The sequence below is a fragment of the Pecten maximus genome, chromosome 18 (genome assembly GCF_902652985.1).
Source record: "Pecten maximus chromosome 18, xPecMax1.1, whole genome shotgun sequence".
Taxonomy (NCBI): domain Eukaryota; kingdom Metazoa; phylum Mollusca; class Bivalvia; order Pectinida; family Pectinidae; genus Pecten; species Pecten maximus.
Window position 1 is genome coordinate 6,435,555 of NC_047032.1, and position 17,356 is coordinate 6,452,910.

The 17,356-nt window shown below is 36.1% G+C and overlaps 1 protein-coding gene across 1 annotated transcript; it reads right to left on the reverse strand.

Annotated features, from left to right (window-relative positions):
• Positions 1-4,544: 4,544 nt before the first annotated feature.
• On the reverse strand, positions 4,545-8,981 carry LOC117316200 (PDF receptor-like). Its single transcript, XM_033870722.1, has one exon. It carries the CDS (start codon positions 7,922-7,924, stop codon positions 6,644-6,646), a length of 1,281 nt encoding a protein of 426 aa, XP_033726613.1. The 5' UTR covers positions 7,925-8,981; the 3' UTR covers positions 4,545-6,643.
• Positions 8,982-17,356: the final 8,375 nt, after the last annotated feature.

Genomic DNA, 17,356 nt, shown 5'->3' on the forward strand with positions numbered 1-17,356 from the left:
AAATTTTTAGACATATTCGCCACCAAACTTACCACGTTGGAAATACGGTGCATATGATTTTTTTCTCCTTTAAAAACTAAGATATAAGGTTTATTTATGTGTTGTGAAGCTAACGGGTTTGTGTTTAGAAATTTAATCTGATTCCAGCCAATTCATTTCAATTTAGTGCTCCCTGGGGTAACATGGTGAGCCCTATATCGACATGTTTGTACAATGGACAAATACCAGCACAAATCCGGATGTCTCCTGTTATAAATTGATAAAACCATCATTTCACATCGATTGCAATGCCTGGGATTTTGACACTGTTAGATAATATTTTACGTACCCGATTTCCCCAGAGAATTACACCAGTGAGAATAAGTCTATATGGACACGCTTTGACCTTTACACCACGTGCCTTACCGTGACCCCTCCATATCTTTATATGGTTGTGAAATTGACGTGTTTCTTGTCACAAAGTAGATTACATATTCTGATTTGCGAAAGAATAATTTACATAAAAATGTTATCATTGATTGTGATATCCGTCATAATTTGTTTAGAACTGGTATAATTTGGTATGTTGTATGACGACAATATGCAAGTCAATTTTTGATTTGGTAATGGTGAAACTATTTCTCTTAGAGTTGTGTTCAATTTATCTTCTGGAAGTTATTCGTTCATTATTTTTTTACAAAAAAAAACCCCAGTAGGGCCAGAGCAATTGAAATACAGCTGATACAAACATCAAGATTCGATATCATTTGGGCGAGATCCAAAACAAAATCGCAACCCCCCTCCCCCTCCCCCCCCCCTCCCCCTCCCCACCTCATCAACCGCCACCCCCCACCTCATCAACCGCCACCCCACCCCCTCCCCCTCCCCCCTCCCCCATCTCATCAACCGCCACCCCACCTCCTCTATGTGGTTTTTGTGCCCGTAATTTTCATTATGTCCTCATACCCTAAGCGTTAGACCGGAAGGCTTGAAATAAGATATATTAGATAAACAATTTCCTTTTGTTATCGGGATATTAATGTTTCCAGATTTATCGACAAAGGAGAAACAGGTGGCCCTCTTTGTTTTACAGTAACTCGGCTACTTAAGAAAGTTGGAAATATAAGGTATCATCGGACTATCTTGTCTTTGATATGAATCTGTTGATTTATTTACAAACATCTGAAGAATCCGCGTTTTGACACGAACTCTGCAGTTTGGAAGACCACCCGTTGAACTAGTTAGCCTCGAATTGCTTATGACCTTTGACCATGAACTTTGATTCCCTTATAGAAAGTAAACAATGCGTAATACCGTGTCCCGCGAGAATATCGCGAGAGATACCAGACATGGTGAGACTAATATATTAACGTCGATATAAACAATTTTAAGTACATTAGGCCGATAAAGAAATAACTGAAGATTGATGGATTGAGTTCTCATCTGTGGTGATATCAAATGCCTTCAGTAGCAAGGCAAGCAGTACTTTTGGAATCCGATGTCTCTTGGTATTTCGAGAAGCACTTTTCCAATAAATGCACGTGATTCGAATACGTGTGATATTGCAGAACATCAACTATATACACAGAATTTCTCTAATTGAAAAGACATGCTGTTGCTTGCTTGTTCGTTTTTTGTTTTGTTTTTGTTTTGTTTTGTTTGTTTTTTGTCATTTTTTTCAGATAACATGCTGAAAGCTTTGGTTGGGTTAAAAGAACGTGATATATCTTACAACGTCTGTTAAATAATTAAATAATTAAAAAGGATTTAACAATATTCTTCTGTTTTTGCGCTTGGCGAGAACGGTCATTCATACATTTTACGGTGTCACATTGCCAAAACACGAAACATTACTTCCTGTTTCACGAGTTCTGATATTTGCATGAATTACTCTGAATAAAACGATATGAATTCCACCGTGCAAAATTCTTACCTCCATATATATAATATGCTGGGACCTCAATGGTACATTTGCTTACCAAATCCGGTGGAAATTTCATAATTTGAATAATTTGATAAGCCCATCTAAATCTAACTGGCATTACGAAGAATATAAGGTCATTGGGTGAATTGTCCAATATTAATACAATTTATTCAGGTTAAAGGCTTTACAGTATAACATTTAAATAATCACAGAAATAAGCTTCATAATAAATTGATGCACAATGTATTGGTTCGTTGGATTCCCGGCATTGTGGTCACTCGTCAGGCTCGGTGTGAGGAATTGTAGTACATAGTCTACCTTCTATTCGTCATCTAAACCTGTGCTTGCATAGAAACCCAGATTTTCCCGTTTTGAACGTCACTGGTATGTTGAAGGGCCGTTTTTGGTAGATAAAAACCAGTAAATAGCTAAACACAAGATGACTGAAAAAAAAATCCCACCATCTATTCTAAGATTCAAATTAGGGGGAGTATTAGAATTAAGCCGAACAATTCTTAACAAAACACTTAGGGGCTGGTGACCAGTCTTATAGCTGACTACAGATTTGTATTGGAATATCATTACGGGGAAGTGGACTGTAACCGACGTGAATCAACGCCTATGGTAAGCCGCTGTTCGCTGCTTCTTGGGGCGCGGTTGGGTGACTTGTTCAGAAACCCATATACGCGGTATGGCTGTGAGAATTTAATCAGGTATGATTAGGCTTCAAACTTCAGGGGATGGGTTGTCTAGAATTGGTTAAGCCTGGCTTAGAAGATTTTCACATTTGATGAGTCAGCAATATCATTTGGCAGACTATTTTAAATATCTGTCGTTCGCACATGCTTGGTGTTTACCTGTGATATACCTAAGCTTTTCATAGCACTTTTTCTTGATACCTATAAATAAAGGTTTGCCTATATGCACCATTAATGCCTTGATTATATTCGTCTTTAAGATTTTTTTGCCGCCCACTTACACTTATACATAAAGTCTAAAGCATAAGTCGTCCGTACGTTATTATGATACAAACTATTTCAAATGACTCTTATCTGTTTTGTACTCAGCTGATCATGAGTAGCTCTTATGAAACACCAGCACAATGTTCCCCATTTTATCATACATGACCGCGGGTCGTGAAGTATGTGTAAACAGTTTGCTAAAAATACTGCTACCAGTCAAAACTTAATTCATCTGAAAAAATTCTTTATAAAGAACACTTAACCGATATAATACTAAAGTAACTGTAACCTCTGCCTGTTGAGCGATTTTGAATTGAGACATCGTTTCCCCCATGTTAAGTGATAGACATTGAGAGATTGATGAGAACTTGATCTGTTGTCCCTATACTGCGTCAATGATGACCTTTTTCTGTTTATTCCTCCATAATATATCTTTCTGTGTATCTTTCTGTGGTGTCCCGCTGGACATCCGTCCTCATACGACATTGTCTGCTGTTCCCTCTGGACACCAGTGCTCAAATGACTCTGGCTGTTGGTGTCACCATAACCACCCGTCAACATGTGACTTTGTCCGTTGGTCCCCCTAGACATCCGTGCTCAAATGACTGTGGCTGTTGGTGTCACCCTAGACACCCGTCATCATATAACTATGTTGGTCCCCCTGGACACCTGTCAACATATAACTTTGTTGGTCCCCCTAGACATCCGTCAACATGTGACTTTGTCCGTTGGTCCCCCTAGACATCCGTGCTCAAATGACTCTGGCTGTTGGTGTCACCCTAGACACCCGTCAACATATAACTATGTTGGTCCCCCTAGACACCCGACAAAATATAACCTTGTTGGTCACCCTAGACATCCGTGCTCAAATGACTCTGGCTGTTGGTGACACCCTAGACACCCGTCAACATGTGACTGTCCGTTATTCCCCCTAGACATCCGTGCTCAAACGACTGTGGCTGTTGGTGTCAACCTAGACACCCTTCAACATGTGACTTTGTTCGTTGGTCCCCCTAGACATCCGTGCTCAAATGACTCTGGTTGTTGGTGTCACCCTAGACACCCGTCAACATGTGACTTTGTTCGTTGATCCCCCTAGACATCCGTGCTCAAATGACTCTGGCTGTTGGTGTCACCCTAGACACCCGTCAACATATAACTATGTTGGTCCCCCTGGACACCGTTCTTATATGACCTTGACTGCAGGTGTCCCCCATGACATGTCTCCTCATTTGACACTTGCTGTTGCGATCTCCAAAATATTGATATATGTTTCTTTCTCCCGTCGGAGTTTTTCTAATATCATACAGCGTGACGTCACAGTGTTTACCTGCCGTGTTATGGGAGAAACAATTTAGTCGACTCATGGGCATCAATCCTTAATTGATATGTGTTGGAATTTGACCATGTATTATTGTTATCCATTTTTAAAGGTGTTTTAAGAAAAACAACTTGTTCAGGCAAATAAGTAATAACAAATACACTCGCTATATCTTAAATGAAACCTATATCAACGTTGTTCAAAATGGCTTAATCAGAGATATCCTTTGATACGTAGTGAGAAGATAAAATGGTTTAATCTTCTTAATGGTTTCTTCATTTCAGTGATTTTGGTAAACTTATTTGACGCGCGTTTGAAAATAGATAAAATTAAATAAAACATAAGATTAACACGAGCGTAGTAGTGTTAACAATTTAATAGACATTGTGACAACATGCAAATGAAACAGAAAAAAAGGAAATAAAAACCAATCCATAAACATTTAGAATCGTTGTCGTTATAAACGGAATTACAACAATAAATGACATCTAAAACGAAGTACAATGATCACGTGACAGTACATGTATATGTTACATTACCTATATTCTGATGCGACAGGAACCAGTGCGTGAACTATGTATGAGTCATATAGAGAGAAAAGTAGTGAACAGCCAGTGGCATTTGGGGCGGGGGTCTCCTTGTAGTAGTTGGTGACTACCTCAATGACCAACATATCGGAGGCCCGTCGCACGCCATTTAGGGTAATTAGGGCGAATTGTCTTTCCAAAGGACACAACCGCGATAAGACAATCCGGCCCATTTCACAGCTTCCTGATAAACACTAACCGACACGGGTAAGGAGCGTCGAACCACGCACCTCAGATCTTCACCTGAAGTTTCGTGGCCGCCACTCTAACCGACTGAGCTATCACGATAAGGCCAAATACGACTATACATGTGTTTAACATCCCCTGAAATTTTCAGCGCAGATAGGTAGGTATAATCGAGCTCTATTTTTAACTAGACATTGTACTGTTATTATAGATTAAGGATTTTAGATAGGTAGGTAGACATAGATAGAGCGTGGGTCTGGACTTAATTAGCGCCACTTATCTGCTATTGTCTATGACGTTTTATAAGTCTATATGTAAATTCCAGGCAGGTATGTGGAACTCACACATTTTTTATTTAAAGGCCTTATAGTCATTGAGTCAAACGGTTTTGAAGTCATTACTGTTCTTTGAGAGTTTCAATACGTTATAGATTGCGATGGTAAAGTTACGACAATTACACGTGCATGTACATGATTACAATAGATTACGCGGCAATATAATTGTTTATATATATATGAGGCAGCTACAGCGTGCGCGCGTGAAGTTGCGATGTCTTATGAATGGTTCGACAGGCTACAAGCCTCGAACTGTCCAGCTGTGTTCTTAGACCGACTTATCTTACTTTACATCCTAGTTAAAAGCTTTAGAATCCGACATAACCAGTGATAACTATACAAGAAATCAAAATTTTCATTCTCATTAATATTCATCTTTATAAATTCCAGATCCTAGAGAATGATAGCTATCACACATTTGACTATATCAATCCTACGGTTAGATTGCTCCGTCATTAGATTTTGGAGGTGATTTTTTTTAAAACAAAGTGAATACTTAACATAACAGTAACAGGTAGCACGCCAAAATATTGTATCGTAGTTTACATTTCTCAAATGCCGCAACCAGTCAATAATAAATAAGCTGTGAATATATTCAATAAATCCATTGCCATAATCGTTATACAAGTTCTTAGAGGCAAACGCAGCTTCTCGCATATTCCATTCAAGACTTGGACAGTTTGATTCCGAGTTTTTACGGAATTAACCGAGGTGTTTCGGTTTAAGTCCATATACAACAAAGTCGAGATTCAATTACATGTACATTGTACGTGACTTTGGCGCTTGTTATGAATTGTAGCAGCAGTTTTAAACATCTACCCGACCTAGACAAACACTGAACGAAACAAAAGTTAAATATATTTTTTACGAAAAAATAACGATATTTCACATAAGTACGTATCATATACATCTTATTCTATTACATCATTGATAATTTTAATTTATTTTCTCGGGTTATCACAGATATTTTGTGTAAAAAAACATCATTAGTTGACTAAGTACCCCTCAAATATGATTTCACAAATTCACAACACTGTATTATGAAATGCGGAGTATATATAAAATGTTATGCTAGACACTGCTGTTTGAGAGTCTGTATACAAGTACACTCTATACATTTATTTCAAAGCGAATTTGACTAGAGGCTGCTGAAATCCCTACAGGTTATGAATAACTTTTCGGCAAAACACGATTCCTGTAGATACCAAAAGGAAAACTGTTTGTCTCTTTGAGTTACAATTCAAAAAGTAAAACATGTTTTCTTTACTTTACAAAATGATGTATTTTTAGAGAGGGCGACATTGATTCTGTGTACATTTAAATATCAAACAGCAGGTGGACACATTTATTTAAATACTCATTGAGGAAGTGGATGCTCCGTCGCTGTCCTCGGCATTCTCCGTACTGATCACATTATAAAAACCATCCCAACAATGGCTATTCTCGTCAAAATAACACAAGAAGATTGGGGTCAGTACTCCCCGAGAATATACCGTCAACACAAACATGTAGGCGAGGACTTCCGAATTTGTGTTATGTGCAAACGCCATATAAACGAGATAGGCGACAGTTACAAAAGCTAAAATGATCACGATTTTTATGGCGCTTGACCGGATGTTTCCCAGTTCGACAGCAAGTTCTTTATTTTCATTGTGGCGCCTGGTTGTTTCCTGGTCATTGTATTTACCCAAAAAGTAAATGATGAAAAACCATGTCAGAGCCAAGAAAAACATGTTCGTCGACTCAATTATCCAGAAACTAGACTGAAGTGTAGCGATAAATAATTCCCCGAACCAGCAGTAGGTCTTTCCGTAGATCACTGTTATGCTAAGCCAGGTGATGGTGATTACGGTAGGAACGAACCAACCGAGGAGACAAAGCACAAAGTACATTCTTCTTTCAATCACAATGCTTTTCATGGTCAGAAGATAGTATATCCCGAGAATGAGTAACCAAACAAAAATGGCGGATGATGTCAGGGTTACGAGCACTCCCATAGCAACACAAGGTTTTACGTCATTTATGACGTCACTGCTGTGTAAAATGCGACCGATATTCATAACGAGATCAAGAATGTCGTGAAACAAATAAGCGGCAAATAAATTCCGATAAAGTCGAACTCGAGTCGCCTGTATTCCCTTTGAAAAACACGAGATACCAATAGCCGCCATTGTGAATATAATGGACATGGACAATAAGACGCATGCCAGTATGTCGGCTCCATCGTAGTTCAGGGGAAGCGTTCCGAAACTTATAGGTGCCGCCTCGGAAACATTTACACCGGAAGTGTCGTTATTTCCTGTAGCACTTTCGTAAATGACACCTTCGCATTCACTGTAATTTGTCCATCCAGGCTCCCAATCCGGGTATTCCTTGAAACCGGGATGTAATCCTTCCCATTGCCCGTCACTTCCGCATGTCTTGTATGCAAATTTGTCTGGACCAACTCCGAGATATTCCGGACAGGCAATTTTAAAAGTAACTCCTTTGAGAGTAGGTGGCCAGCATAGAATGGTATCCCAAGTTGCATTACAGAAAAAAGGTTTAGGGAATTTGTATATCTTCTCGCCCTGGCTCTGCAGGCATTCCTTCAAGTTCGTTGGCAATGGAATTCCGGCTGATTTTTCCATTTTGAAGAACTTGTATTTTAACTTTTTTTCTTTTTCAATTTGACGGTTAATTCACTTCTATACACAAACCTTTTTTCAAATCCTGGTTGACAACATTATTTCACATTGTTGATCCTTTTCTTGTTAGGCGTTGGATGTTTTCATAAAAACATGAACAAATTTGAGAGAGTTTTTTCTCCCTTTTTTTCCACAAGGTGTTTGTCAAAAATGATACCCGCTTCAATCATAAGACCCTTCAACGGGTTTTGAATTAAGCTGCAGACAACTTTATCTTTCAGACTGTGTACACTGACATCTCGTTTCCAAATCGCTGGAATATCGTTCGTGATATGTTCAGAAATTCAGTTTTTCTGTAATAATGAGACGTGTCTCTCACCAACAAGTTTTTTTCTCTATCCTTGAGATAAGCAACCTTGCTAAGTACTTCTAGCCAGGAATCCGATGTACTATAACTTCATTCAATATCCTTAAAGTGCTGTAGAAAGGCCGTTTCTTAAGCCCCAAGGACTTTACATCCATTTATTTATCATATTTTTCAATAAGGTACAGCGGTGTCGGGCCGATTAATCTATTAACACAAATCCTCGATCTGGAGGAACATGTTAAACACGGTTTGTTCTCGGTATAGAAATGTATCATACCAACGTCTGTATTATCCAAGGAATTCAGAAATTGTTTTTATGAATGAAAACTGAGTCCTTCTCGCACAGTATGTTATAAACACATCCTGGGTTTATGAAGTCTGTCGTGTAAAATTCTCATGATCCGTCCAGTGTACCTCACAGAACAGCAAATAAAATTATGGATACCTGTTCCGGAAATTATGGTATGTTCCCAAGTAAATAAATTAGACACAACCATCAACTAATGAGTGACGTATGGTAGCTATTCCGTGATACGAGCTCCCTTATTAATGATATACATATCAGTCACCGGTGCTATTATAAAGATAGCGGACGAACGTATTTCCTTGGCCGAACCAATTTTCGCGTTATTTATGAATAATTAAAAAGGAGAAAGTTTTCTTGGTGGTCGTCTTGCGTCTAAGCGATATCTGGATTGTGTAGCTTTATGTACGACGTTTTGATTATATATTACAAGGGGGCGTGGTCGTGTGGCTACAGAATGTTGGTTTCACTTTAGAAACTATCCAATTACTACGATCTGCTTCATCTGTGTACCCCCTCCATCGCGCAGCACAGCTCGTTGAGAATCCCTCCGACATACCCACAGCGTGACCATGCCGAGGCAAACTGGGAAATATGGCATAATGTAAATATCGTTATTCTCACGTGCAGCTATATTGGTGGTATTCTTCTAACGACATACACGGCGATTTAAATTCGAGGAATCCATGGTACTATCGTTATATTTAACTACTTTATCTTCCGAAATAAATACTTTCGAGATATTTGGTTGTAACGAAACAATAGAAGCTCGCGAACCATACCACACACATATGTAATTGCAGTATATCTGTAGTAACCCTGTACCAGGTCAGGCTCTAACTTATATCATACAGAGAAAACTTTGGAGGTCGTCATAATTGACCCGTCAGTTACATATAAACTATACTATTTTGATAAGTTAATGACACGTGAAGTACCTGTTCCAATTATTTTCCTTGTATATCTGCCAAACAATTAGTTAGCTGTGATAATAGTGTATTTTGAAATCCACTTCTGGGTACAATGTTGTGTCTGACAGCAGGTTATGTCGGAATTCGGGAGGTAGGCTTAATCGGAAACTTTTTAATTCAATTGTACATTGTACATTGAAATGTGCGAAACTATCTGCATAAATAAAGTATGCATAAGTCCATGATGAGCTGATGGTGCAGGATTATCTAAATCGCCTTACGACTATAATCCATGATCCGTCCGTAAACAATCCATGGTATCGCTAACTTGAAGGACAGTTCTCAAACTCCAAATGCAGATTGTCCTTGGTCCCTAATTGTGCATTTTTAATATTGATTCTGATCAGAAAAAACGAAATGGCCGACAGGCAGCCATCTTGAATTCTAACAGATGAAGCGCTTGGTATCGTTATTTCTTGGGAAGTACTGAACGGATATTTCTCAAACTCCATATACAGATTTCCCTTTGTCCCTGGTTGCGCTCGTTTAATTTTCAGTTTGATTCGGAAAACAAAATGGCCGACATGTAGCCATCTTGTTTTTTGACAGGATTGTTATCGCTTGATTTTGAGAAGTAGAGGGAGGGCATTTTTAAAACTTGATGTGCATGTTTTGCTTGACCCCTAGTTGTATCCGTTTATAATTGGGAAAACAAATTGGCCGATAGGCGGCTATCCTGGAATTTGAAAATTTGGAGGTTCTTAAGAAGTACTTTAAGAATATTTCTTAATTTTGACATGTAGATCGGTCTTACATTGACCCAATATAATCATTCAATGGTGAGCACCACGATCCCTCTGGAATCTCTTGTAAGTACATGTGCCGACTGGCGGGTAAGGATTCTGTGTCACGCCCCGATCCGATTCACGTGCGAATATCTTTATGAATAAATATTTATGTAGATGGTTCGGATGTTATGCAAACATTCGAATATCATATTTTGAAATAGAATCCCTGACCAGTGCCCACTATCGAGATAGTTCTTAATTTACATCGCTAATATCAACTGCTGATACCGACCTTGCGAATCGCAACACCTTGGCGTATATTCCGTCAAGGCTGTCTACAGTTGTTTTGATAACCGCCATCGTTTGTTGATTGGTTAATGCGAAAATGGATATTAATCTCACAATTGACCATTGATGAGACATTGAAATGAGACATTGATATGTGACATTGATATGTGACATTGATATGTGACATTGATATGACACATTGATATGATACATTGATATCAGACATTGATATGAGACATTGATATGATACATTGATATGTGACATTGATATGTGACATTGATATGTGACATTGATATAAGACATTGATATGTGACATTGATATAAGACATTGATATAAGACATTGATATATGACATTGATATGTGACATTGATATGAGACATTGATATGAGACATTGATATGTGACATTGATATGTGACATTGATGTGATATATTGATATGTGACATTGATATGTGACATTGATATAAGACATTGATATAAGACATTGATATGTGACATTGATATGAGACATTGATATGTGACATTGATATAAGACATTGATATAAGACATTGATATGACACATTGATATGAGACATTGATATGTGACATTGATATGTGACATTGATATGAGACATTGATATGTGACATTGATATGAGACATTGATATGAGACATTGATATGTGACATTGATATGTGACATTGATGTGATATATTGATATGTGACATTGATATGAGACATTGATATGAGACATTGATATGAGACATTGATATGTGACATTGATATGTGACATTGATATGTGACATTAATATGTGACATTGATATGAGACATTGATATGTGACATTGATATGAGACATTGATATGTGACATTGATATGTGACATTGATATGAGACATTGATATGAGACATTGATATGTGACATTGATATGTGACATTGATGTGATATATTGATATGTGACATTGATATGTGACATTGATATGTGACATTGATATGTGACATTGATATGAGACATTGATATGAGACATTGATATGTGACATTGATATGTGACATTGATATATGACATTGATATGTGACATTGATATGTGACATTGATATATGACATTGATATGTAACATTGATATGTGACATTGATATGAGACATTGATATGTGACATTGATATGTGACATTGATATGTGACATTGATATGTGACATTGATATGTGTTGATATGTGACATTGATATGTGACATTGATATATGACATTGATATGTGACATTGATATATGACATTGATATGTGACATTGATATGTGACATTGATATATGACATTGATATGTGACATTGATATGTGACATTGATGTGATATATTGATATGTGACATTGATATGAGACATTGATATGTGACATTGATATGTGACATTGATATGTGACATTGATATGTGACATTGATATGTGATATTGATATGTGACATTGATATGTGACATTGATATGTGACATTGATATGTGACATTGATATGAGACATTGATATGTGACATTGATATGAGACATTGATATGTGACATTGATATGTGACATTGATATGTGACATTGATATGTGACATTGATATGTGACATTGATATGATGACATTGATATGTGACATTGATATGATGACATTGATATGTGACATTGATATGTGACATTGATATGTGACATTGATATGTGACATTGATATGTGACATTGATATGTGACATTGATATGTGACATTGATATGTGACATTGATATGTGACATTGATATGTGACATTGATATGAGACATTGATATGTGACATTGATATGTGACATTGATATGTGACATTGATATGTGACATTGATATGTGACATTGATATGTGACATTGATATGTGACATTGATATGAGACATTGATATGTGACATTGATATGTGACATTGATATGTGACATTGATATGTGACATTGATATGAGACATTGATATGATGACATTGATATGTGACATTGATATGTGACATTGATATGTGACATTGATATGAGACATTGATATGTGACATTGATATGTGACATTGATATGTGACATTGATATATGACATTGATATGATACATTGATATGTGACATTGATATGACACATTGATATGTGACATTGATATGTGACATTGATATGTGACATTGATATGTGACATTGATATGTGACATTGATATGTGACATTGATATGTGACATTGATATGATACATTGATATGTGACATTGATATGTGACATTGATATGTGACATTGATATGAGACATTGATATGTGACATTGATATGTGACATTGATATGAGACATTGATATGATACATTGATATGTGACATTGATATGTGACATTGATATGTGACATTGATATGTGACATTGATATGTGACATTGATATGTGACATTGATATGTGACATTGATATGTGACATTGATATGTGACATTGATATGTGACATTGATATGTGACATTGATATGAGACATTGATATGTGACATTGATATGATATATTGATATGTGACATTGATATGTGACATTGATATGATGACATTGCATATGTGACATTGATATTAGACATTGATATGTGACATTGATATGTGACATTGATATGTGACATTGATGTGATACATTGATATGTGACATTGATATGTGACATTGATATGTGACATTGATATGTGACATTGATATGATATATTGATATGTGACATTGATATGTGACATTGATATGATATATTGATATGTGACATTGATATGAGACATTGATATGATGACATTGATATGTGACATTGATATGTGACATTGATATATGACATTGATATGTGACATTGATATGTGACATTGATATATGACATTGATATGATACATTGATATGTGACATTGATATGTGACATTGATATGTGAATTGATATGTGACATTGATATGTAGACATTGATATGAGACATTGATATGTGACATTGATATGTGACATTGATATGTGACATTGATATGTGACATTGATATGTGACATTGATATGAGACATTGATATGTGACATTGATATGATATATTGATATGTGACATTGATATGTGACATTGATGTGATATATTGATATGTGACATTGATATGTGACATTGATATGTGACATTGATGTGATATATTGATATGAGACATTGATATGTGACATTGATATGAGACATTGATATGTGACATTGATATGAGACATTGATATGTGACATTGATATGAGACATTGATATGTGACATTGATATGTGACATTGATATGAGACATTGATATGATGACATTGATATGAGACATTGATATGAGACATTGATATGTGACATTGATATGTGACATTGATATGAGACATTGATATGAGACATTGATATGTGACATTGATATAAGACATTGATATGAGACATTGATATGAGACATTGATATGATACATTGATATGTGACATTGATATATGACATTGATATGTGACATTGATATAAGACATTGATATGAGACATTGATATGTGACATTGATATGTGACATTGATATGAGACATTGATATGTGACATTGATATGTGACATTGATATAAGACATTGATATGAGACATTGATATGAGACATTGATATGTGACATTGATATGAGACATTGATATGTGACATTGATATGTGACATTGATATGTGACATTGATATATGACATTGATATGTAGACATTGATATGTGACATTGATATGAGACATTGATATGTGACATTGATATGTGACATTGATATGAGACATTGATATGTGACATTGATATGTGACATTGATATGAGACATTGATATGTGACATTGATATGAAGACATTGATATGTGACATTGATATGTGACATTGATATGTGACATTGATATAAGACATTGATATGTGACATTGATATGTGACATTGATATGAGACATTGATATGTGACATTGATATGAGACATTGATATGTGACATTGATATGATATATTGATATGTGACATTGATATGTGACATTGATATGATATATTGATATGTGACATTGATATGTGACATTGATATGTGACATTGATATATGACATGATATTGATCTATGACATTGATATGAAGACATTGATATGGATATGACACTGATATTTGACATTGATATGTGACATTTGATTATTGAACATTGATTATGAGACTTGATATGTGACATTATATGTTGACATTGATATGTGACATTGAATATACATTGATATGTGAAATTGATTATGACATTGATATGTGACATTGATATGTGACATTGAATATGTGACATTGATAATGATATATTGAATATGTGAACATTGATTATGTGACATTGATAGTTGACATTGATATTTGAATTTGATATGACACTTGATATGATATATTGATATTATATAATTGATATGTGACATTGATATGTGACATTGATATGTGACATTGTATATGTGAAATTGATATGATATATTGATATGTACATTGATATGTGACATTGATATGTGACCATTGATATGTGACATTTGAATGACACATTGATATGATATATTGATATGATATATTGATATAAGACATTGATATGAGACATTGATATGAGACATTGATATGATATATTGATATGTGACATTGATATGTGACATTGATATGTGACATTGATATGTGACATTGATATGAGACATTGATATTATATATTGATATGTGACATTGATATGTGACATTGATATGTGACATTGATATGTGACATTGATATGATATATTGATATGAGACATTGATATAAGACATTGATATTATATATTGATATGTGACATTGATATGAGACATTGATATGAGACATTGATATGTGACATTGATATGAGACATTGATATGTGACATTGATATGTGACATTGATATGTGACATTGATATGTGACATTGATATTGATATGTGACATTGATATGTGACATTGATATGTGACATTGATATAAGACATTGATATGAGACATTGATATGAGACATTGATGTGATATATTGATATGTGACATTGATATGTGACATTGATATATGACATTGATATGATACATTGATATGTGACATTGATATGAGACATTGATATGTGACATTGATATGTGACATTGATATGAGACATTGATATGATATATTGATATGTGACATTGATATGAGACATTGATATGATATATTGATATGAGACATTGATATGTGACATTGATATGATATATTGATATGTGACATTGATATGCGACCAACATTGATGTATTCTCTCCTGCTAGCATCCGTAGTACGTTGCCATATGTTATCGACCTTGTGTTGGTTAGTCGGTAAGATTACCTAATATGCTACAATATATCCTTGTTATTAGCATACTGAGACGACTGTAGAAGCAAGTCGTCCATTCCATGTCTTACATCACTCCTTTTACATCCTCAACTTACTTCCTTCCTACTAACTAGTCGTGTGGCATATCTTACTCCTTTCAAACTGTCAATCAAAGATTCGGGTCTTACAGTAAGTAAACAATGTAGATTTCACTGCCATGTCTACCTATTTCCGCTGCATGTCTGCTATTTTTTTCTACTTTCGTTTTTGCTTATCTATCTCATCTTCCCATCTGCCGCGTAAATCAGCATGATATTCCGCGTGCTTTTCCTCTTCACACCCTCGCGCGTATAAAAATACACCAAACCATCACATTCTGATGACCATAATCGATTAGGGCTCTGGCTGATTGATGGATTTGACAGATGAGGGTCATTAAGAAATTCTGATTACCTCCCGTCGTTAACGCCCCATCAGAATCCAGAGGGCGCTGTTATAGCCAGGTAGGATGTGATTTACGAGAAAAATGTGGTCCTTTTATCAGAAATACGACTGAGTACATCTGATGAGGAGAATGATGGTATTAACGATTATAGATCTAAGTCGATAACACTTACTTGTCTGTTTTGTTTCTGAAGTTGAGGATGAAGGGTTGAACAAATATGGGTGTAATGGTACATGTAATTTGACCATCGAACATTGTCAAATTAAAGTTGAGTGTAGACCAAAGTGCACTCTGTGTGCACTCCGTTTGGACTTGGAATGTACTCCGTTTGGACTCACGGTAAACTTAGAATGCACTCCAAGTTTACCTGGAGTCCTATCAGGCTCCAATTCTACCTGGGTCCACATGTATCGCATGTACCTGTAACCAAGTACATATATATAAGTGTGACCTCTGTTGCAGATAGAGTAAATAGGACGTCATAATAAGGTATATGTCGCCAAGACTGAATTTATATCATGTAACAATATGGGGGCCGCGGTGGCCGAGTGGTTACGGTGTCCCGACACCTTAACGCTAGCCCTCCATCTCTGGGTTGCGAGTTCGAAACCTACGTGGGGCAGTTGCCAGGTACTGACCGTAGACCGGTGGTTTTTCTCCGGGTACTCCGGGTACTCCGGCTTTCCTCCACCTCCAAACCTGGCACGTCCTTAAATGACCCTGGCTGTTAATAGGACGTTAAACAACAACAAAAAACAAACAAACAAATATTAACAATAAATGAAATCTTATACCAATCAAATTGCTTTAAATCTCCAGTATGTCTTAGAAGTCTTTTTCATCTAAATGATTGATACAATGATAATATTGTGTAAACTGAGACAGCGTGTCAAGCTTTGACGCAACCACAGGCGTCTGATTATGCTTAGTATCTATAGAAAAAAAATTAGCTCCTGCTCCTAATATCTCATCTTTTTATACTAACCAGAAGCAGACGCCTGTGGCGTAACTTAGACTTTCAGATGTTGTCATGTGATTTTGTATTAAATATGTTGTTTTTCAGACAGACAGAAAGACAAAT